This window comes from Mchenga conophoros, linkage group LG22, assembly GCF_057382185.1.
Source record: "Mchenga conophoros isolate Kocher_MC1m ecotype Shallow Benthic linkage group LG22, M_conophoros_male_GT1.1, whole genome shotgun sequence".
Classification (NCBI taxonomy): Eukaryota; Metazoa; Chordata; class Actinopteri; order Cichliformes; family Cichlidae; genus Mchenga; species Mchenga conophoros.
The window spans coordinates 1,835,591-1,859,653 of NC_140546.1; the positions used below are offsets into that span (position 1 = coordinate 1,835,591).

Below are 24,063 nucleotides of genomic sequence, written 5' to 3' on the forward strand. Positions count from 1 at the left end.
ACTACGGAACGGAGCAGTTGTCAGCCACCTCCTGTACATGGATGACATCAAGCTGTATGCCAAGAGTGAACGAGACATCGATTCACTGATCCACACTACCAGGCTACCCTTCCTTCCGCTTAGCGTACAGCCTCAGGGTGCTGGACTTCTCCTCCCCCTCTGCTTTGACCCCCTCTGCTTTGACCCCCTCTGCTAGGCGACAGGAGGGGAGAAACATACACAAGCCCTCTCATGAAATCTGAGTAAATAAGGGGTTTTATTACAAACATTAAACTAAAAACCGACGGGGCTGTTCAACAGACCACCGGGGAAACAATTAATACACAATAAAAAGAACAGGCAAGAGTAAAAGCTAAGGGTTAACTGAGGCAAGCCAGCATCACAAAACTCTAATGAAACAAAGTTCAGCTGTATACCAGGTTTAAACAAAGAGCAACACAGCAAACAAGTTTAACAAACAAGCTTCACATGCAAAGCAGACGAGGAGGACACTGCATGTTCACTTCAGAACAGCAGTTCCCCATAGTGTGAAGGATCTTCAGCCTTTTATACTCCCAGGTGCAGACAATCAGCCAGTCAATTGGTCATTATTGAGAGTAGAGAGATATTTTGCTGCTATTGTTAATAATAATCATCATGACCATTGCATTAATAATATAATCTACAGCATTGATAGTGCATTCAGATGTTGAAACATTTTGGTACCCAATTAGCCTTTATTACAGGTGCAGTTATAACCACTTTAAACTGTTGAGTTGAATCTATAATCTTAAATGCTTTTGAATGCTTGTTATAATCTTAAGTGTGTATGTGCTGATTCTGTTGATTTTGAGTACGCTCTGTACAGAGTCAGAGTGACAGGAAACTGCAGGTTTCCAGAGCGTTTGCAGAACTGAAACTGAAACCAGAGTCTAAGTGCAGGTTATTCTGAGGAGCTGGTTAGACGAGGCTATTTGAATTACTAGGTTATTCAAATTGTCTGTTATACTTTTATATTCTTTTATTAAGCTTTTAGTAGAGGTTCTTGATTAAAACATTTATTCAATATAGTACATATAGTTTCAGTTAGGTTATTACACATAAGGATGAGCCTCTGTTCTGGTAAAAGGTCAGAAATGCAACGGGTGAATTGAGAGAGCATGTAAGGTCAACACATACACGAACACACACATTCGTTAGACATGGAGTGGTCATGGGATCTCCAGGCAGCCAATCGTCCGCGAGGTCTGGCACACTGTGATCTGCATAAAAGAAGGCTGGCACAGGACTCCCAGAAGCCAGTCATCCACGAGTACTGGCACACCTAGATTTGCATAAACAAAAGGGTAGTCTGACTCTCTCCAAGGCCCAGGGCCGTAACACCCCTCCCTTTAAAATACAAGACTACGTTTTGTATACACAGATTTCAATATTCATGACAGACAACAAAACAAGTCATACTCACAACCGGGAGAGGTCATCAACTAGTACTTTATCAGTACGTTTGTTTTTTGTCTTTTTTTAAATGCCAAATCTCTGAATTGTTTTCTTGCAGCAGTGCGGCCCATCGCATGAGGCATTTATTGTGGCTAAACATTCGGGCAAGAAATACAAGTGGATTATGATCAGTGTACACTACAATGGGTAATGTGCCAGACCCCAAGTAAACATGGAAGTGCTGAAGAGCTAGCAACAGAGCCAATGTCTCCTTCTTAATGGTGGAGTAAATTACCTGATGCTTGTTAAACTTGCAGGAGAAGTAACAAATGGGGTGGTCCAATCCCTGCAAGTCTTTTTGCAACAGTACTGCTCTAGCCCCAACAGCACTGGCGTCAATTTCTAACTTGCATGGTTGCATCAAGTCGGGTGCAGTTAACACAGAAGTGTGGCATAGGAGGGGTTTTGTACTTTCAAGGTAACCAAGTAAAAATGAGTAAGTGAGTAAAATAAGTAAGACAAGTACTTTATCACTTACTCTGAAGTGTCTTTTGAGAGAAGCCTTATCATAAGTGCTGGACTTGGGGTGAAACCCTCCATGCATGGTAAGGAGCTTTCTTGTCTTGATGTCCGTGGCTTCTATCTCCTCCTTTGGCCAGCCTATTACCCCAGCAGGGTACCTGATCACGGGCAGGGCGTAGGTGTTGATAGCCTGGATCTTGTTCTTACCGTTCAGCTGACTCCTCAGGACTTGCCTGACCCTACTTGCTGGTTGCAGCTTTCCTGGCGGCCTCTTCATGGTTCCCATTCGCTTGCGGGATCCCCAGGTACTTGTAACTGTCCTCTACGTCTGCAATGTTGCCTTGTGGTAGTTTGATCCCATCCGTTCTGACTACCTTTCCTCTTTGTTACCATCCGACTACACTTCTCCAGCCCGAATGACATCCCGATGTCATTGCTGTATAGCCTGGTAGTGTGGATCAGTGAATCGATGTCTCGTTCACTCTTGGCATACAGCTTGATGTCATCCATGTACAGGAGGTGGCTGACAACTGCTCCATTTTGTAGTCGGTATCCGTAGCCAGTCTTGTCAATTATCTCACTGAATGGGGTTAAGGCCTATGCAGAACAGACAGAGCATCTCCTTGGCAGATGATGCACTTGATGCTATGGGCTTGAGGTTGGACTCCAGTGTTGTCCGCCATTGAGTTCCTGATGAAGGCTCTCAGGGTACTGTTGATCTTATATAGTTCTAGGCATTCCAGGATCCAGGTGTGGGGCATTGAGTCATAGGCCTTCTTGTAATCAATCATCATGGGACTGATAGCAGGGTCTCTACTGATGAACAGCATAGCTCTGGTTTAAATACAGGTCCCCAGAGAGACAGAGAGTTTTACAGCCTTTATCTCCTCTTACTGTGTTATCTAAAGATTGCCCCCTGCCTCTTCCGGAGACATGTAAAAACTGGGTGTCTCCAGCTGTCTCCACAACACGCAACTGTGTGCATGCAATAAAGTTGAAACTTAATGGTATCCCACATGTGTACAATTAAGTGACAGAAAACTGATATCAGTGCGCCCCAGGGCAGCTGTGGCTACAATGTAGCTTGCCATCACCAGTGTGTGAATGTGTGTGTGAATGGGTGAATGACTGAATGTAGTGTGAAGCGCTTTGGGGTCCTTAAGGACTAGAAAAGCGCTATACAAATGCAGGCCATTTACCATTACTAAAACATGTGACTAATACATCAAATGAAAGAAATTCCATTACACTCAGTTCCCTGAAGCCACTCCAACACCTCCCTAACTTTCTAACTCCATTCAGAGAACATTAATACAACTGGACAATTATGATTCCATTACTTGTAAGCTGTCCACTACAGTGAAAGAAAGTGTTATGTTTTATGAGCCAGACATGTGATAACATCAGCATCCAGATAATAATGTGCAGGTGGAGTAATGGTAGATATCGTCCTGGTTAAAGGTGTGTGCAGACACAGCTTGAATGCAAGTGTCTCTCTGCTTTTGTCCTCCTGAAACAGCCAACAACACTGACTGTTGCAGTGCTGTTTCACACATGCTCTGTGACATTTTTCAGAAGTGACCTGCTACATTTTACCGCTGTGACTGTGAACAGGTTCAGTCCTCTAATTAGAATTCTCGTACCTGCAGTAAGATTCGTATTGGTCTTCTTTGAGGTCTCGTTTATTTAAGGGGAAAAGTTGTGTCAGTTACCTGTTGCATTAAAGTGTGATGACAACAGGTCCTGACCAAATGTCCATATGTGGCGCAGTGGGAGTGAGACGCCTTCCACTGAGCCCTTATTCTCAGTGTGTAATGTAATGTGTGAAACACTGTTTTGGGCTGAGGGACAGTGCAGTAAATCTTGTGCAAACACAAAGAAAGACAGAGACAAAATCAACACAAAGTTTCTGCTTACATCACATTCTTCTGCACCTCTGTGGTTGGTTTAGGGTTGAACCTGAAGTTAGTGTATATTCAGCCCTACCTGTGTCTGTCCTTAGTGTTGTGTTGTAAATCAGTCCGTGTGTTCCCTGCTTTACTTTGTAGGCTCGTGTCCTAGAGTTCCTGTCTTATTCTGAAAGTCTGTGTCTCCTCCGGTTCTGATGTGTATTAGGTTCAGCTGTTCTTCCCTCCTGTGTGTGTGATTACCTGATTACCTTGTGTGTGTGTATATTTAGTGGGTGTCGGTCTGTGTTCTTTGTCGGCTCGTCTGCGTTCATCTGCGTTCTATGGTGTTCCGTTCCTGTCTCTGCGTCTCTCTGCCCCGCACCCCTTTTGTATGGTCTCAGGTTTGTCATTTAGTTCTCCCAGTTTAGGTTTCTTCAGTTGTTTTGTCATGCTTCACTGCCTGTTTTTGCCACTGCCACCTTGTAAATAAACGTCACTCGAATCATCAGTCACTGCCGCATTTTGGGTCCTCCTTTTCCTCCAACACCACACGGCTCACCCCGCCAGCCGTGACATACAAGGAGATATCAGACCCCATAAAACCACAGTCATATAATCTGGATTATCAGAATCACTCAGACTTTTGCTTTGAAATATCATAATTTTTATGCGTATATACTCTCTCTGTGTGTGTTTACATATAACACCAGGATGTCACTCTATATGCTCCCACAGTTTGTGCTTACTTGTTTTGTCTTCCAAATACTGCACGGTCTTTAATTTACAAAATGTGATGAGAGAACTATTGTGAGTTGCAGCAAAATAAAAAAAAGCTGAATAAGTTAGTATTAACACTGACTATTGTAGAGAAATTGTTATTATGAGAAATTATTCTCAACCTTGAAAAGTCAGGGGACATTTACTAATCAATGCAAAAAGACTTTATTTATGATAGTTTTGAAAAGTGCCATGATAAGATCAGTGTTGAGATAGCAGACATTACAATATTTTTATCAGTTATCATATCACACATGTTTGGTTGATACATCCACAAACATCATCTCGAGGAGGAAAACACTAAAACTGTTTAAATTAACTTTTCTCTATCAAACCAAAAGTCATGAACCCACAATGAAGACAAATTAAAATTTACATACTTAATTATTTTACATTTCCACATGTATTTTGGTTTGTGACTTCATTTAAAGGATGTGAACTTAAGAGAAAAATATTAAGAATATGAGCTAAGAACATGTGGTATTAGAGCCAGACCTAGGGAAAGAAAGCTGAAGTTGTTAACAATAGCAGAGGAGGTGGTTTTTGTTGTGGTAGTTGTGGTTGATGCTTTAGTTGGGGTTAATGTTGCTGTAGTTGTTGTTGGAGCAGCAGCGGTTGATGCCGCAGTTGTGGTTGTTGGGGCGGCAGTTGTGGTTGTTGTGGGAGCAGCTGTAGTTGTTGTTGGAGCAGCTGTGGTTGTGGGCGTAGTTGTGGTTGTTGTCGGTGAGGAAGCTGTGGATGATGCCGCAGTTGTGGTTGTTGTTGGGGCGGCAGCTGTGGTTGTTGTTGGAGCAACTGTGGTTGTTGTTGGAGCCGCAATTGTGGTTGTTGTTGGAACAGGTGTGGTTGTTGTTGAGGCGACAGTTGTGGTTGTTGTAGAAGCAGCTGTGGTTGTTGTTGGGGCAGTTGTGGTTGTTGTTGGGGCAGCAGCTGTGGTTGTTGTTGGAACAACTGTAGTTGTTGTTGGAGCAGCTGTGGTTGTTGTTGGAACAACTGTAGTTGTTGTTGGAGCCGCAATTGTGGTTGTTGTTGGAACAGTTGTGGTTGTTGTTGAGGCGACAGTTGTGGTTGTTGTAGAAGCAGCTGTGGTTGTTGTTGGGGCAGTTGTGGTTGTTGTTGGGGCAGCTGAGGTTGTGAGGGCAGTTGTTGTTGTCGGTGAGGAAGCTGTGGATGATGCCGCAATTGTGGTTGTTGTTGGAGCCGCAATTGTAGTTGTTGTGGGAGCAGCTGTAGTTGTTATTGGAGCAGCTGTGGTTGTGGGTGTAGTTGTGGTTGTTGTCGGTGAGGAAGCTGTGGATGATGCCGCAGTTGTGGTTGTTGTTGGAGCAACTGTAGTTGTTCTTGAAGCAGCTGTGGTTGTTGTTGGAGCCGCAATTGTGGTTGTTGTAGAAGCAGCTGTGGTTGTTGTTGGGAAAGCTGCAGTTGTTGTTGGAGCAGCTGTGGTTGTGGGTGCAGTTGTTGTTGTTGTTGTTGTTGTTGTTGGGAAAGATGTGGTTGTTGTTGGAGCAGTTGTGGTTATTCTTGGGGTGGCAGTTGTGGTTGTTGGTGGGGCAGCTGTGGTTGTGGGTGCAGTTGTGGTTGTTGTTGAAGCTTCTGTAGTTGTTTGAGCAGCTGTGGTTGTGGCCGCAGTTGTGGTTGTTGTTGTGGCGACAGTTATGGTTGTTGGTGGTGCAGCTGTAGTTGTTGTTGGAGCAGCTGTGGTTGTGGGTGCAGTTGTGGTTGTACTTCGGGCAGCTGTGGTTGTTGTTGGAGCTGCTGCAGTTGTGGCAACAGTTGTGGTTGTTGTCAGAGCAGCTGTAGTTGTTGTTGGGGCAGCTGTGGTTGTTGTAGAAGCAGCTGTGGTTGTTGTTGGGGCAGTTGTGGTTGTTGTTGGGGCAGCTGATGTTGTGAGAGCAGTTGTTGTTGTCGGTGAGGAAGCTGTGGATGATGCCGCAATTGTGGTTGTTGTTGGAGCAGCTATGGTTGTTGTTGGAGCCGCAATTGTAGTTGTTGTGGGAGCAGCTGTAGTTGTTATTGGAACAGCTGTGGTTGTGGGTGTAGTTGTGGTTGTTGTCGGTGAGGAAGCTGTGGATGATGCCGCAGTTGTGGTTGTTGTTGGGGCGGCAGCTGTGGTTGTTGTTGGAGCAACTGTAGTTGTTCTTGAAGCAGCTGTGGTTGTTGTTGGAGCTGCAATTGTGGTTGTTGTTGGAACAGTTGTGGTTGTTGTTGAGGCGACAGTTGTGGTTGTTGTAGAAGCAGCTGTGGTTGTTGTTGGGAAAGCTGCAGTTGTTGTTGGAGCAGCTGTGGTTGTTGTTGGGGATGCTGTAGTTGTTGTTGGAGCAGCTGTGGTTGTGGGTGCAGTTGTTGTTGTTGTTGTTGTTGTTGTTGTTGTTGGGGAAGCTGTGGTCGTTGTTGGAGCAGTTGTGGTTATTCTTGGGGTGGCAGTTGTGGTTGTTGGTGGGGCAGCTGTGGTTGTGGGTGCAGTTGTGGTTGTTGTTGTGGTTGTTGTTTGAGCAGCTGTGGTTGTGGCCGCAGTTGTGGTAGTTGTTGTGGCGACAGTTATGGTTGTTGGTGGTGCAGCTGTAGTTGTTGTTGGAGCAGCTGTGGTTGTGGGTGCAGTTGTGGTTGTACTTCGGGCAGCTGTGGTTGTTGTTGGAGCAGTTGTGGTTGTTATTGGAGCTGCTGCAGTTGTGGCAACAGTTGTGGTTGTTGTCGGAGCAGCTGTAGTTGTTGTTGGGGCAGCTGTGGTTGTGGGTGCAGTTGTTGTGGTTGTTGTTGGAGTAGCTGCAGTTGTGGCCGCAGTTGTGGTTGATGTGGGTGCAGATGTCGTTGTTCTTCGAGCAGCTGTGGTTGATGTGGGTGCAGTTGTGGTTGTTGTTGAGGCGACAGTTGTGGTTGTTGTAGAAGCAGCTGTGGTTGTTGTTGGGAAAGCTGCAGTTGTTGTTGGAGCAGCTGTGGTTGTTGTTGGGGATGCTGTAGTTGTTGTTGGAGCAGCTGTGGTTGTGGGTGCAGTTGTTGTTGTTGTTGTTGTTGTTGTTGGGGAAGCTGTGGTCGTTGTTGGAGCAGTTGTGGTTATTCTTGGGGTGGCAGTTGTGGTTGTTGGTGGGGCAGCTGTGGTTGTGGGTGCAGTTGTGGTTGTTGTTGTGGTTGTTGTTTGAGCAGCTGTGGTTGTGGCCGCAGTTGTGGTAGTTGTTGTGGCGACAGTTATGGTTGTTGGTGGTGCAGCTGTAGTTGTTGTTGGAGCAGCTGTGGTTGTGGGTGCAGTTGTGGTTGTACTTCGGGCAGCTGTGGTTGTTGTTGGAGCAGTTGTGGTTGTTATTGGAGCTGCTGCAGTTGTGGCAACAGTTGTGGTTGTTGTCGGAGCAGCTGTAGTTGTTGTTGGGGCAGCTGTGGTTGTGGGTGCAGTTGTTGTGGTTGTTGTTGGAGTAGCTGCAGTTGTGTCCGCAGTTGTGGTTGATGTGGGTGCAGATGTCGTTGTTCTTCGAGCAGCTGTGGTTGATGTGGGTGCAGTTGTGGTTGTTGTTGGGGCGGCAGTTATGGTTGTTGTTGGAGCAACTGTATTTGTTGTTGGAGCCGCAATTGTAGTTGTTGTGGGAGCAGCTGTAGTTGTTATTGGAGCAGCTGTGGTTGTGGGTGTAGTTGTGGTTGTTGTCGGTGAGGAAGCTGTGGATGATGCCGCAGTTGTGGTTGTTGTTGGGGCGGCAGCTGTGGTTGTTGTTGGAGCAACTGTAGTTGTTGTTGGAGCAGCTGTGGTTGTTGTTGGAGCTGCAATTGTGGTTGTTGTTGGAACAGTTGTGGTTGTTGTTGAGGCAACAGTTGTGGTTGTTGTAGAAGCAGCTGTGGTTGTTGTTGGGAAAGCTGCAGTTGTTGTTGGAGCAGTTGTGGTGGTTATTGGAGCTGCTGCAGTTGTGGCAACAGTTGTGGTATTTGTCGGAGCAGCTGTAGTTGTTGTTGGGGCAGCTGTGATTGTGGGCGTAGTTGTGGTTGTTGTCGGTGAGGAAGCTGTGGATGATGCCGCAGTTGTGGTTGTTGTTGCAGCGGCAGCTGTGGTTGTTGTTGGAACAACTGTAGTTGTTGTTGGAGCAGCTGTGGTTGTTGTTGGAGCCGCAATTGTGGTTGTTGTTGGAGCAGCTGTGGTTGTTGTTGGAGCCGCAATTGTGGTTGTTGTTGGAGCAGCTGTGGTTGTTCTTGGAGCAGTTGTGGTTGTTGTTGAAGCAGCTGACGTTGTTGTTGGAACAGCTGTAGTTGTTGTTTGAGCAGCTGTGGTTGTTGCTGCCATTGTGGTTGTTGTTGGGGCAGCTGTGGTTGTTGTTGTCGCTGCGGTTGTAGTTGTTGTTGAAGCAGCTGACGTTGTTGTTGGAACAGCTGTAGTTGTTGTTGGGGTAGCTGCGGTTGATACCGCAATTGTGGTTGTTGTTGGGGAAGCTGTGGTTGTTGTTGGAGCAGCTGTAGTTGTTGTTGGAGCAGCTGTTGTTGTTGTTGGGGCTGCTGCAGTTGATTCCGCAGTTGTGGTTGTTGTTTGGGTGGCAGCTGTGGTTGTTGTTGGAGCAACTGTAGTTGTTGTTGTAGCAGTCGTGGTTGTTGTGGGTGCAGTTGTGGTTGTTGTTGGGGCATGTGTGGTTGTTCTTGTGGCAATTGTGGTTGTTGTTGCGACAGCAGTTGTGGTTGTTGTTGGAGCAGCTGTGGTCGTTGTTGGAGCAGGAGTGGTTGTTGTTGGAGTAATTGTGGTTGTTGTTGGGGCAGCTGTGGTTGTGGGTGCAGTTGTGGTTGTTCTCGGGGCAGCTGTAGTTGTTGTTGGTGCAGCTGTGGTTGTAGTTGGCACAGCTGTTATTGTAGTTGGTGCAGCCGTTGTTGTAGTTGATGAAGCTGTGGTTGTAGTTGGTGTGACTGTAGTTCTAGTTGGTGGACCTGTGGTTGTAGTTGGTTCAGCTGTTGTTGTTAATGAAACTGTGGTTGTAGTTGGTGCAGCTATAGTTGTAGTTGGTGGAGTTGTGGTTGTAGCTGGTTGAGCTGTAGTTGTTGTTGATGTTGGTGTTACTGTAGTTGTAGTTGGTGGAGCTGTTGTTGTAGTTAGTGGAGCTGTGGTTGTAGTTGGTGCATCTCTTGTAGCTGTGGTTGGTGATGTTTCAGTTGTAGTTTCTGTAGCTGTGTTTGTTGTTGTAGCGTTTGCACCACCTAAGCCAGAGTGAGATTGATATTGTTTTCACACTACTTTTTTTTTTATTCATTAATATTCTGTAATGTTTTTCATAATTAACTTACCAACAAACAGAAATAAGATGACAACGACCCTCACCATCATTTTGAGAAAATGTTACAAACCTTCAAAAGCAGAATCACCACTTCAATATTTAAATTATCATATATTTCATAATAAAATATCTTTTAAAAGATCCTAATCATAATTACAACAGCATTCTGAATTTGTTCTCCTATGCTTATCTATAATTTTTTTTATAACTGTACAATTTGCTCGTGAAAATTGCAAGCTTCTAAAACGCTACAGTGCCGTATCTAAAGAGAAGCACCTTTTGAAAAAAAAAAACAAGCTAAAGTGCAGCTAATGCCCTAAATGCCTCAGTATGTTTGGACTTTATAAGAACACTTTTGTAGACCTTTTATATTAGCTTTTTTTCCCAGAAAATTACTCAACTGATCAAAGATAATTAATAAATATAAAAAATAATAAACAATTGAATATATTTATAGAATATATTTAACATCTTGTAACAAATAACTGAATCATTATTGTGAAATTAGGACATATATTCAAGATTTATTTACAAGTTACTTACAAGTTACTTGTGGTTCTAGGTTGTCTTTGCTGATGTTATTAAAGTTGTAATGCCCACTGATTCCAACTGTCCAACTTTTTATGTCACACAAAACAGGTTTGGTTCCATCACACCGTCAACAAAGAGATAAAGTATTTACATACAGTGTATCCGGAAAGTATACACAGTGCTTCACTTGTTCCACAGATGATCATGTTACAGTCTTATGGATTTATTATCACCTCAAAATCCTACAAAATTTAGTAGATGATGGGCATTTAGGATGATTAGGAAAAGCACACACCTGTCCATATAAGGTCCCATAGCAGACTGTCCATGTCAGAGAACTAACCAAGCCATGAAGTCCAAGGAAATGTCTCAGACTCAAAAACAGTTTGGGCTGTAAATGATTATGTAAATATTGTATTTTTATCTTATCATTTGAATAAATTTACAAGAATTTAAAACAAACTTTTTCACTTTGGTATTTTGTGTGAGACAACTTAAACATTAATAACTAAAGTCTTTCTTTTTATTGTTTTTATCTGTTTTATCGTTTATTATAGTCTTTTATTGATGTGAATATGAACAATGTCAATAAGAAACATTTTTCCTATTATTGTTTACATGACAGAAATAGCTATGTATAGCATTTTTATCACTTTGATCTTCAGATCGATCTGTTGACCTTGAAGGAGAGGTCAGAGGTCAAATATGACATGATATTTTAAATCCTTAAAAAATAATTTTATATGCTGAAAATACACACCAACTGTAAGAATCATAGTTTCTAAGTCAATAGGCATTTTGTCAGTTTTCAGCTGATAAATTGTTGATTTCTATAAAAGAACGAGTCTGTTTTCTTTTCTACTCTACCTGAGCACTCAGAACACTTTATGCAACTTGGTTTATTTGGAATTCATTCCCAACATTGTTGAGATATTGTATTTACAAACAGAATGCTACCACCTTTTTTTATTTGAATAGCTGATATCAGTGGAAAAAGATTGCTCTGACACCCAGCTTTCCAATGTTTGCATTTTAAAGGGGAAGTCCACCAACAACCACACCTCCAAGTATAAATGTAAGTGCAGATGAAAATAATCATCTTCTTTTAACTAAAAGACTAAAAAATGTTGTAGGATCAGCCTGTTTTCAGCTCTGAGTTTAATAAACAAACACATTTTATGTGAGAATGACTCACAATAAATAGAATAAACTATACACAGTGCTTTGTGGTGGCTTTATTAATGGGTGTTCCAGGTTGTGGGTTGTGTGGTGAGACTTTGGCATGATCTCTGAACCTGGAAAGTAAACTACTCTCAGTCGTCTCAAACAATAATTAATCGAAATGAAAACGAGTGATAATTATCTGTGTCATAAACAGGCTAGTCCATTTAAAAAATATGGTTTCATAAAGCATAAATCCCACCTCAGCTACAGGCTTTTGTGACAAAGCTGCAGGAAATCATGAGTGATGTTCCAAAATGTCAGAGCTCAGTGGTCGGGTCACATTAGGTCACATCTTATTATGCAATGCCAAAGCTGTGGCACCTCCCACCTGTCAAAGACAAAATTAGAGACACTGTGGCAGCTGACAGGTTTAGCCTGTTTACAGCTTTCTTAATCATTTCTTTCTCACGTTAACAGAACAAAGATAAGATGACCTTTAATAATCCCAGAGATTTCAAATTCTGGGCGGGGCAGGAATAAGTGAATAGGCGCAGCATACCTAATAGAAGGAAATAGAAGAAATTATATGCTATTCAAGGTAGAATTTTATATATGTGTGTGTGTATCTGTGTGTGTGTGTGTGTGTGTGTGTGTGTGTGTGTGTGTGTGTGTGTGTGTGTGGCATATAATTTCTGTTTTTTCATCTGCTTTTTATTAACAGGTACATATATCATATTTATATATATATGTACTATTGTATCATATTTATACATACGTATATAAAGGCGCAGCAGACAGCTTGAAGAGAGCAGCTGTGCTGTCAACTTGTCTCCACCTGGTGGTGAGCTGAAGCAGGTGGAGGTGGATGCTGGGTAGGAGTCCGGGTGGGGCCAGAATGATCAGTGCTCGGTTTAATGATATTTGTGTCATATTTTCTTTTCCATGAACATGTGCATACTATTGAGAACAAAGCGTCAACATTAAACCTGAAGTATTAACTGTAGTTCTGTCTGCTGTTACCAGCTGACCTGTGCGTGCGTGTGTGTGTGTGTGTGTGTGTGTGTGTGTGTGTGTGCAACTCTGACTTCAATCGTATTTAACATTTGAAATATGATGGAAACAGAAAGGCACCAACACAGTAGGTTTAAATTCTGTTTTATGGCAGCCATTAATCAAATGTGAGGCTGTTGTTTTCTTTAAGAAGATAGTAAACACTGAATCTTTGGATAAGTCATCTTGAATGTAATGATTTTTCTCTCACACCTTTTATTGTAATTGGAATTTGGAAAATAATCTTAATGTAAGACCAAAAAGACACTGAAAAATATCACCCAGGGCCACCATTCTTTGACCATACTAATTATCATTACAGGTTATACTGCACAGAGCTGTATCATATTACCCTGCAGGCTGGTTTGGCATCACATTTCTTTTCTGCTACCTAAACCTGCTGAGCAGTACTGAGTTGGAGAAGCGACAGCATACCAACGAGGCTCCGCTGACAGACACGACTCAGTACCAAAGGTTTGTTTGTGGTTTCTTCATGACAAACAAAAGGAACTAAGCACGCTCCTGTGGTTACACCAGAACGCTTCATAAAGACACTCAAATATTTTGTTTTCATTTTTTATTAATATTGACTTTGTCAGTAAACACAAAAGCCAAACCAAAGCCAAAAATATTGGTAAGCGGTCCTGGGTGTTAGGTCTGCTCTTGCAGGCCCCGCTGATTCAGAGACTTATCACCGTGAACAAAGCAAGACAAACAGTGGTCGATCGTTTTACCCTGCGCAAGGGGAGTCCAGTCGGAATCTCAGAGCAGCAACTCTGCACCCAACCTCAGACGACTCCGACTCCTAGTGTCCCCTTGCCGCCTTTTATTCAGTGACAAACAGTTTCACAAACACTCATCGTAAAACCCCTGTGGTGCTGCATAAAACTAAGGCACTGTGTGTGTGTGTGTGTGTGTGTGTGTGTCTTTTTTGACAACATGTACTTGATAATGAGAGTGGGATGCCCAAGAGTCTCGAAGACTTGTGCCCTCACATCTCGATAACAACTGTGGATCCATCCCAGCAGTGTGGAGAGGTCCAGAGAACCAGAGGCAGCTGATCCCCGTCCGAAGCCGGCCACTCTGTGTGTGGCATATAATTTCTGTTTTTTCTTCTGCTTTTTATTAACAGGTACATATATCATATTTATATATATATTCTTTCTTTGCTCGCTTTGAAGTCCAAAACAGCACCACTGCACAGAAGACCCCACCCCCTCCTGGTGACCAGGTGATGACTCTGTCCCCGGACAGCGTGAGGAGATCCCTCAGCAGGATCAATGCACGTAAAGCTCCGGGTCCTGACAACATTCCTGGTCGTGCACTGAGAGACTGTGCAGTGGAACTCACTGATGTCTTCACAGACATCTTCAACATATCACTCATCCAGGCTGTCGTCCCCACATGTTTTAAAGCCACCACAATCATTCCGGTCCCAAAAAAGTCATCTCCCTCCTGCTTTAATGACTACCGTCCTGTTGCACTTACTCCCATCATGATGAAGTGCTTCGAACGACTAGTCATGCAGCACATCAAGTCTGTCCTGCCCCCCTCCCTGGATCCCTTCCAGTTCGCGTATCGGCCCAACCGCTCAACCGATGATGCCATCTCCACTGCACTCCACTCAGCACTCACACACCTGGACAAAAATGACTCATATGTTCGAATGCTGTTCATAGATTTCAGTTCAGCATTCAACACTATAATCCCCCAACAGCTCATTCAAAAACTGGTCCAGCTGGGGCTCAACACCTCACTGTGCAACTGGCTGTTGGATTTCCTCACCGGAAGACCTCAAGCAGTACGGGTCGGCAGTAATACATCCAGCACCATCATTTTAAACACGGGGGCCCCGCAGGGATGTGTGCTGAGCCCCCTCCTCTTCACTCTGCTGACCCATGACTGCACTCCATCACACAGCTCCAACCTCTTCATCAAGTTTGCGGACGACACAACGGTGGTGGGTCTCATTAGCAACAGGGATGAGACCGACTACAGAAGTGAGGTGAGACGCCTGGCCACGTGGTGTGCTGACAACAATCTCTCTCTGAATGTGGAGAAGACGAAGGAGATTGTTGTGGACTTCAGGAGAATGCACACCCAACATGCTCCTCTGACCATTGACGGAGCGTCTGTGGAGAGAGTGAGCAGCACCAAGTTCTTGGGTGTGCACATCACAGAGGATCTCTCCTGGACGTACAACACCACAGCACTGGCCAAGAAATCACAGCAGCGTCTCTTCTTTCTCCGCAAACTAAGAAGAGCAGGAGCACCAGCCCCCATCATGTACACTTTCTACAGAGGCACCATCGAGAGCATCCTGTCGAGCTGCATCACTGTGTGGTTTGGAGCCTGCAATGCGTCCTGTCATAGAACCCTCCAACGCATAGTGAGAGCTGCAGAGAGGATCATTGGTGTCTCTCTCCCCTCCCTCCAGGACATTTACAGCACCCGTCTCATTAAAAAAGCCCTTTGCATAGCGGCTGATCCCACGCACCCAATGCAAAGCTTCTTCAAGCTGCTGCCGTCGGGGAGGAGACTGCGGAGTCTCCAGGCCAGGACCAGCAGGCTGAAGGACAGCTTCATCCATCAGGCTGTCAGGAAGCTTAACTCCCTCCCGATTCTGCCCCCTCTCCCCTCTCTCCTCCACGGTCTCACTGAACTCTGTCACACACACACAAACACACACACTCTCTGACTCACTCACTGGCCTGCACCAGTTACCAGTCACTTTGTGGAGCATTGGACTGCCATTACCTCATAAGACTTTGTGTTACACTATCTCATACCGTACATTACCAAATCTCCATTTGCACTATTTGCCTATTTGCACTACTCTGCCTGGTTTGCACTCAATGTCATTTACCCTTATATTGTATATTGTATAGCTTTCTTGTTATATGTAAAATTGTATTATATTATTTAATTTTTTTTACTTTAAAATATTTTACTTGCATTTTTAATCACTCTTATATTTAAATGTTCATTTTCTATTTTATCTAGGGATTGAGAGTAACGAAGTTTCTATTCTCTGTATGTCCTGTACATGTGGCAGAATTGACAATAAAGTTGACTTTGACTTGACTTTGACTTTGATATATGTACTATTGTATCATATTTATACATACGTATATAAAGGCGCAGCAGACAGCTTGAAGAGAGCAGCTGTGCTGTCAACTTGTCTCCACCTGGTGGTGAGCTGAAGCAGGTGGAGGTGGATGCTGGGTAGGAGTCCGGGTGGGGCCAGAATGATCAGTGCTCGGTTTAATGATATTTGTGTCATATTTTCTTTTCCATGAACATGTGCATACTATTGAGAACAAAGCGTCAACATTAAACCTGAAGTATTAACTGTAGTTCTGTCTGCTGTTACCAGCTGACCTGTGCGTGCGTGTGTGTGTGTGTGTGTGTGTGTGTGTGTGTGTGTGTGTGTGTGTGTGTGTGTGTGTGTGTGTGTGTGCAACTCTGACTTCAATCGTATTTAACATTTGAAATATGATGGAAACAGAAAGGCACCAACACAGTAGGTTTAAATTCTGTTTTATGGCAGCCATTAATCAAATGTGAGGCTGTTGTTTTCTTTAAGAAGATAGTAAACACTGAATCTTTGGATAAGTCATCTTGAATGTAATGATTTTTCTCTCACACCTTTTATTGTAATTGGAATTTGGAAAATAATCTTAATGTAAGACCAAAAAGACACTGAAAAATATCACCCAGGGCCACCATTCTTTGACCATACTAATTATCATTACAGGTTATACTGCACAGAGCTGTATCATATTACCCTGCAGGCTGGTTTGGCATCACATTTCTTTTCTGCTACCTAAACCTGCTGAGCAGTACTGAGTTGGAGAAGCGACAGCATACCAACGAGGCTCCGCTGACAGACACGACTCAGTACCAAAGGTTTGTTTGTGGTTTCTTCATGACAAACAAAAGGAACTAAGCACGCTCCTGTGGTTACACCAGAACGCTTCATAAAGACACTCAAATATTTTGTTTTCATTTTTTATTAATATTGACTTTGTCAGTAAACACAAAAGCCAAACCAAAGCCAAAAATATTGGTAAGCGGTCCTGGGTGTTAGGTCTGCTCTTGCAGGCCCCGCTGATTCAGAGACTTATCACCGTGAACAAAGCAAGACAAACAGTGGTCGATCGTTTTACCCTGCGCAAGGGGAGTCCAGTCGGAATCTCAGAGCAGCAACTCTGCACCCAACCTCAGACGACTCCGACTCCTAGTGTCCCCTTGCCGCCTTTTATTCAGTGACAAACAGTTTCACAAACACTCATCGTAAAACCCCTGTGGTGCTGCATAAAACTAAGGCACTGTGTGTGTGTGTGTGTGTGTGTGTATATATATATATATATATATATATATATATATATATATATATATATATATCTCCTCTTACTGCTCTACAGGTTTAAATGACCTTCTGTAGAGCTACAGAAGGCAGTGGATATTTGCTCACTGCATGGAAAATGGACACAGAGGAGACCTGGATGTGTCTGACAAATCAGTCAGACCTGGGACTGTCAAAGGAGCAGCAGCATACGCAACACACTGAAACGTCACAGCAATTTTCCACTGGGGACAAACAAACAAAGTGCACCTGCTCATCGTATTTCTCTCAAACCAAAGCTTGAATGACAAAAAGATCATTGTCCCCGTGACTCATCTCCTGTTTCACTGTGGAGTCAGTGCTCAATCGGCAGGGACATAAAGCAAGGCAACGTGAAGAAAAATCCAGATCACAGCAGTTTCTTCTGCTTTTTATTAACAACAGCAGGCCACAGGTCTGAAGTCTGTCTGCTTGGCATTAGTCAATCACAACCACCAAACAACCAGTTCTTATTCCAGGACATTAAATACTGTTTTTCTGCCAGTGTTGTTTGGCATCGGTGCAGTGTGATTTGTGTATTTTGTTGTACAGTTATTTTATTTTCAACTTTAATTTATATATTTTATCTTATTCTTTCCCAGTTAAATTTACCCTTCATTCTAATTTGTGTTGTACAGTTATTTCATTTTTAACCTTAATTTATATTTTATTCCTTCCTAGTTAAATTTACCCTTTTTAATTTTTCATATTTATTTCCTATCTTATTCATAGCCTTTTCCTTTTTTGTTTTCTTTAGGTCACGAGCAGTTGTCCAAGCATTTCACTACATATCGTACTGTGTATGACTGTGTACGTGACAAATAAAATTTGAATTTGAATTTGACGTCCACATTCACACAGGGTGATGGTGGAGGCATGACTTACAGCACTGTCACCCAGGCTTTTTTCAAGCACTGCGGTCCATCAAAATGAAGTTTTGTACCAGCGGGTGCAGTGAGTCCAATAGCCGGGGATAATCGGAAATAAGCTGTTGTAGGCTGGCTTCCAGAACGTAGAGAAACACTTCTCCCTCATGCTCAAGCCACAGGTTGATTAATTTTGAAGCTGAGCCCGTTATGAGCTCTCAAAGCTCTGTGGGTGGGGTGAATGCCGCTGGATCCATATCTGGCTGGTCCGTACTGTCACGCGAGTGAGAAGAGCCGTGTGGAAAAGGTAAAGGAAGATCCAAACGCAGGCAGTCGTGAAGTCGTGATTTATTGAACACGAAACAAATCACGAGAGCAGATTTCTCCTGTTTTGGCTTCCTGTTAAATCCAGAATTCAAAATCCTGCTCCTCACATACAAGCTCTTAAATAATCAGGCCCCATCTTATCTTAATGACCTTGTAGTACCATATCACCCTATTAGAGCACTTCGCTCTCGCTCTGCAGGCCTACTTGTTGTTCCTAGAGTATTTAAAAGTAGAATGGGAGGCAGAGCCTTCAGTTTTCAGGCCCCTCTTCTGTGGAACCAGCTTCCAGTTTGGATTCAGGAGACAGACACTATCTCTACTTTCAAGATTAGGCTTCAAACTTTCCTTTTTGCTAAAGCATATAGTTAGGGCTGGACCAGGTGACCCTGAATCCTCCCTTAGGTATGCTGCAATAGACGTAGGCTGCCGGGGGATTCCCATGATGCATTGAGTTTTTCCTTTCCAGTCACCTTTCTCACTCACTATGTGTTAACAGACCTCTCTGCATTGAATCATATCTGTTATTAACCTCTGTCTCTCTTCCACAGCATGTCTTTATCCTGTCTTCCTTCTCTCACCCCAACCAATCACAGCAGATGGCCCCGCCCCTCCCTGAGCCTGGTTCTGCCGGAGGTTTCTTCCTGTTAAAAGGGAGTTTTTCCTTCCCACTGTCGCCAAAGTGCTGCTCATAGGGGGTCATATGATTGTTGGGTTTTTCTCTGTATCTATGAAGCGCCTTGAGGCGACTTTTGTTGTGATTTGGCGCTATATAAATAAAATTGAATCGAATTGAATTGAAATATAGAGAGGCAAATGGCAAAATGGAGATCTAAACTATACTGGGACAACTAAACTACTGAGCATGAACAAGAACACGAACCTGGACATAAAGGAAGGAAGACGATGGTACATGATGATGACGGCAGGGAGCACACGAATGAAACATGGTGGATACACAGACAGACCAGCAACTACAATGACAGAGGACACGACTTAGATACACACAGAGAAACACAGGGGGATTACACACAGCTGGGAGTAATTAACGAGACGAGACATGAGGTAAAACTGAACACATTCACATGAGACACAGACCTCCACAATAAAACAGGAAACAAGAGATCACTACACGAGGACGCAGAACTAAACTCACACAAAACATGAGAACACAAATCCTTAACCACGAGTAAACAGAAACATGGAACTCAAATAGTAACCAACAAATCACAAAGGTAACACAACGATCATTCAAGAGATAAACCAACACATAATAAACTCAAAATGCTGGGTCGAACCGTGACAGAGACAGAGGACAACAAAACACAACCTGACGCACACAGACTGAAGACTACCAAAGTAAAACAGGAAATACACAGACTCAAGGACACGGGCTTCACACAGGGACACGACTGACCTGAAAACAGAGAAAACCAGTGGGACTAAAATCAAAGATCTAGAAATACAAAACCAAAGCACAGACAGCAATAACCCCACAAATCAAAACACTGGGACCCAGACCCAGAACCGTGAGGAGGTTTTATGACGTTGTAGACGAGGCACTCAAACTACTTCAAATAATTCGAGCCTGCACTGTGACATCTCTTAACACACATTTAGCCACTTTATTATTGTTGATTTTCTTGTAAACACACACTTTTCATCCGATGATAGCTGGCACAGGCTCCGAGCTGAGGTTAAGTTAATGATGGTTTGAAAGAAATTTTTTAAAGGATATATAGACAGACGTGTGGGTGTTTGATGTGTCTATTAAAAAACAAACAAACAAAATGATAATGAGACAGCCCAGTTGGTTTTATTCAGTCCTGAACCGACATCTCTGACTGAACCATCACAGCACTGAACCATCTGTGAGTGGTTGGATGGGTAAACACACCGTCTATGAGAAACTCTCCATTGGAAACAAGCAAACAAAGTGAACCTGCGCACCAGATTGCTCTCAAACATTGGCTCAAATGACAAAGGAATCGTTTTTGCGAGCTAATGAATCCCATATCCTCTTTCACCGCATGTCAGGAGTTAATCAACCGGAGCATGAGGGGAGACACAGCCTTTGACTGCAGCTCTAATGGAAATGAAACAACAAACGTCTGGCTTAGTTTCTGTTAGTTTCATGTTTTTAAATTTAGACTCAGAGTTTTATAATAAACAACAAGAAAAACATACCTTACGATTAGTTTTTACAACAGAGAGGCAGTGAAATAATTCAGAAATAATAAAGAAATAGTTTGATCAGTATTTTGAGTTCTGGATTTCTTTGTGGAATAAATGAAACTGATGTCATTGAAATTGTAAATAAATAAATGAAATAAAAGATTAAAGATGAACTGAAGGAATCACTCAGATTATAGTAATCAGATTCAGAATACTTTCATAATCCCTGAGGAAATTATGAGGGTTACAGCTGCTCCAAGACAAAAGCAGTAACAGACTGAACTTGTTAAATAATACAATATGTTACAAGTTCACAAAATATCAGGAACAGCACTTATATATGTGCAAATAGCTCAATTATAAATATCCAGAATATTACAGAGGTGAAATATATATATATGATTGTCATTTTACTCTAAAAGCTTATTTATATCCATATGTAATCAGTATTTTCTGATTATATGAGATTAGCTAAGGTAACTCCATTTTTTTAAATGGAGAGCGACGCTACATGAATAACTATAGAGCGGTATTATTTTTTGCTGACCTTTTAGAAATATTCTGAAAACCGTAACCCTTGATTGGATCTGTTTGTTGATAAATATAAAGTACTGGATGAACACCAGTGTGGGTTATGTGTGAGAGTGTGATTTTTCTTCTTCTATTCAGATAGATATATAAGTGCTGCTTCTGCATGAGCCTGTCACTGTTTGTTATAAAGGTTTTGGATTTTATATGAACTGTTTCACATGTTCAGTGTCATTTTTTTTCCTGTCCTACTCAGTACTTTAGCAATCAGAATAGTTGCCTGAAGGAAAGATGCTCAACATATTTATTTTTCCAAGTGGACTAATATGCCAATGCCCTATTAGTCCACTTGATTGATCTGTGTGTGTGAATGGGTGGATGACTGAATGTGTAAAGCGCTTTGGGGTCTTTAGGGACTAGTAAAGCGCTATATAAATACAGGCGATTTGCCATCTATATTATTGTTGTTTATTAACTTATTTTATTTTAAGGTATAACAAATTGGACAGACAGTTAGAGAGAAAGGGAAAAAATAATAATAATAATGGATTGGATTTATATAGCGCTTTTCTAGGCACCCAAAGCGCTTTACAATGCCACTATTCATTCACTCTCACATTCACACACTGGTGGAGGCAGCTACAGGTGCAGCCACAGCTGCCCTGGGGCAGACTGACAGAAGCGAGGCTGCCATATCGCGCCATCGGCCCCTCTTGCCAACACCAGTAGGCAAGTAGGGTAAAGTGTCTTGCCCAAGGACACAACGACCAGGACAGAGGGCTCAGGGATTGAACCGGCAACCTTCCGGTTACAGATGCGATTCCCAACCCCCTGAGCCACGGTCGCCCATAAAAAGAAAGAAAGAAAGGGAGAAAGAAAAACAGAGGGAAAGGGGGACAGTAAGAGAAGGCCCGGAGAAAATCTGTTGGATCAGCTGTTAAAAGAAGAAAAATAAAAACAAACAACAAGAGAACACAATACAGAGATCAAAGCAACAACCTAGACATGTGTAAGTAACACTAAATACTAAATATTGAATGTTATTTAGCAGCACACAAGACCGACAGCGCACAATATACTCTGAGAAAATCTGTGTGCACCTGTGTGCACATCTGTGTGTGTGAGCCCGCTTGAGTTCAAAAGGTTTCTGCATGTAACAATCTGCTAGAAGGTGTGGGGAGCCATAGTCCTGCTCCCCAGAGCATGAAGCAGACATGGAGAAGACCCACCAGAGGGTAAAAGCCCAAGGAAAACCACCTGAGAGGCAACTGCACCACCCTCCTGGAAAGAGCTGAGAGCCCCAGACATGGGGTCACCCAGTAGCCACGGTGCAGAAGCCACAGGGCACTGCAGTGACGAGCCTGCAGGCAGCCAGTCGCACCAGAAGGACCCAGCCCCGGTCCCAGAGGCCCGAGGGCACGCCACCCCCCTGGAAGGGGCCCGAACCCGGCCATGTGTGCCAGGCCCCACCAAGCAGCCGCTGGGAGTGAGGTACATACTTGAGCGCCCAGCCCCGGACACCAAGAACCACCAACGCACATACGTCTGAGGGCATCAGCCACCAGCAGGAAGTGTGGTGGGTGGAGACAAGCCTCCACACCTAGGGGGGCTTGAGATGTCCCAGAGAGGCAGAGGCGGAGACTCAAGCTGGCACATGGACATAGACAAACAGGCACACACGAGTCCAACATCATCATCAAGTTTGCGGATGACACAACCATCCTAGGCCTCATCACAGGCAATGATGAGACGCCTATAGAGAGGAGGTGATGGCGCTGTACGAGTGGTGCCTGGAAAATAACCTGACTCTCAACATCAGCAAAACTAGAGAGATGATAGTGGACTGCCGGAAACGACCAGTCAGGGAGCACCAGCCCATCTACATCAACTGTGTCAAGGTCGAAAGGGTCAGCAGCTTCAAGTTCCTTGGAGTCAACATCACCGAGGACTTCTCCTGGACCCTTCACACAGACGCTGCTATCAGGAAAGCTCGCCAGCGGCTTTACTTCCTGAGGAGGCTGAGGAAGTTTGGCATGAACGCCAACATCACCTCAAATTTCTACAGGTGTGCAGTCGAGAGCTTGCTGACGAGCTAGATCACAGTTTGGTACGGAAGCTGCTCTGCCAGCAGCCGTAAATCACTACAGAGGGTGAAGGCAGCAGAGCACATCACTGGCACGAGGCTTCCTGCCATTCAGGACATTTATTTCCAGCGATGCCTCCGTAAAGCTCACAGCATCATCAAGGCCCACAGCCACCCAGCACATCAGCTGTTCTTGTTACCATCTGGCAGACGTTACAGGAGTCTGTCTGCTCGGACTACAAGACTTAAACACAGTTTCTACCATCAAGCCATACGACACCTCAACCACAACACTTAAACACACACACACACAGTCCATATGTTCTTTTCAAGAACATATATAACTGCACAAACGTGTAACATAACTGATGCCTAGTTCTGAGTTTTATGTAATAAATAATGCAAGCTACCTGCAGCTTCACAAGTACTCTGTTTAATCTGCACTGGTCACTCCACTTTATTGTCGTTGATATTTATATTTAAAAGTGCAATACTGTGATTTTCTGCTGCTCATTCCTGTGCAATATCCCATCTGCCCCCCGTCATATTTCTTTTCAAGATTTTCTTATTTAATTACTAGTGTACATATATTTATATTTATAGATATATTTAGTCATCTTTTCTCTTTTACCACGTCTCTCTAATATTTTGCTCCTTACTATTTTTCTATTTATTTATTTTATTTTATTTTATTTTCTTCTACTGTATCATGCTGCTGAGTGACTGCTGCTCGTCAAACACATTTCATTGCAATGTTGACCCTGTGCTAACTTGCATATGACAAATAAAACTGAAAACTGAAACACAGACACAAGCATGCATTCCCACCCTCATGCACACAAATACTCAGCACTCGTCCAACGTGGAGATAAAGAGAAATGAGCACGACACACCCATTGACACTCCCCAAAGATATTCTATACTCCCAGGTCCAGGTATGACGTATTCAGAGAAAATATTACGCGTTTCGTATTGAGGGGAAAAGAAACACAGTTTGTCCCGGACTTCAGGTACAATGGAAAAGACACAAAGCTGGAGTTATTCTGTCGTTACGCTGTCAGCTGCCTCTTCTTCTCTCATCCTCTCCCCTCTCTCTCCTGTTTCTACTTCAATCATGAAA

General features: G+C 43.3%; 1 protein-coding gene across 1 annotated transcript in view; it reads right to left on the reverse strand.

The window, feature by feature from the left end:
• LOC146548478 (uncharacterized) overlaps positions 1-18,002 on the reverse strand; it is a 32,412-nt gene extending 14,410 nt beyond the window's left edge. Inside the window, exons 1-3 of the mRNA XM_085263354.1 lie at positions 17,911-18,002; positions 9,532-9,692; positions 6,460-8,183 (exon numbers count right to left, since the gene is read on the reverse strand). Of these exons, the coding sequence (XP_085119480.1) occupies positions 6,460-8,183; positions 9,532-9,692; positions 17,911-18,002 (1,977 nt within the window). The remainder of the gene's footprint in view (positions 1-6,459; positions 8,184-9,531; positions 9,693-17,910) is intronic.
• Between the last annotated feature and the right edge of the window lie 6,061 nt (positions 18,003-24,063).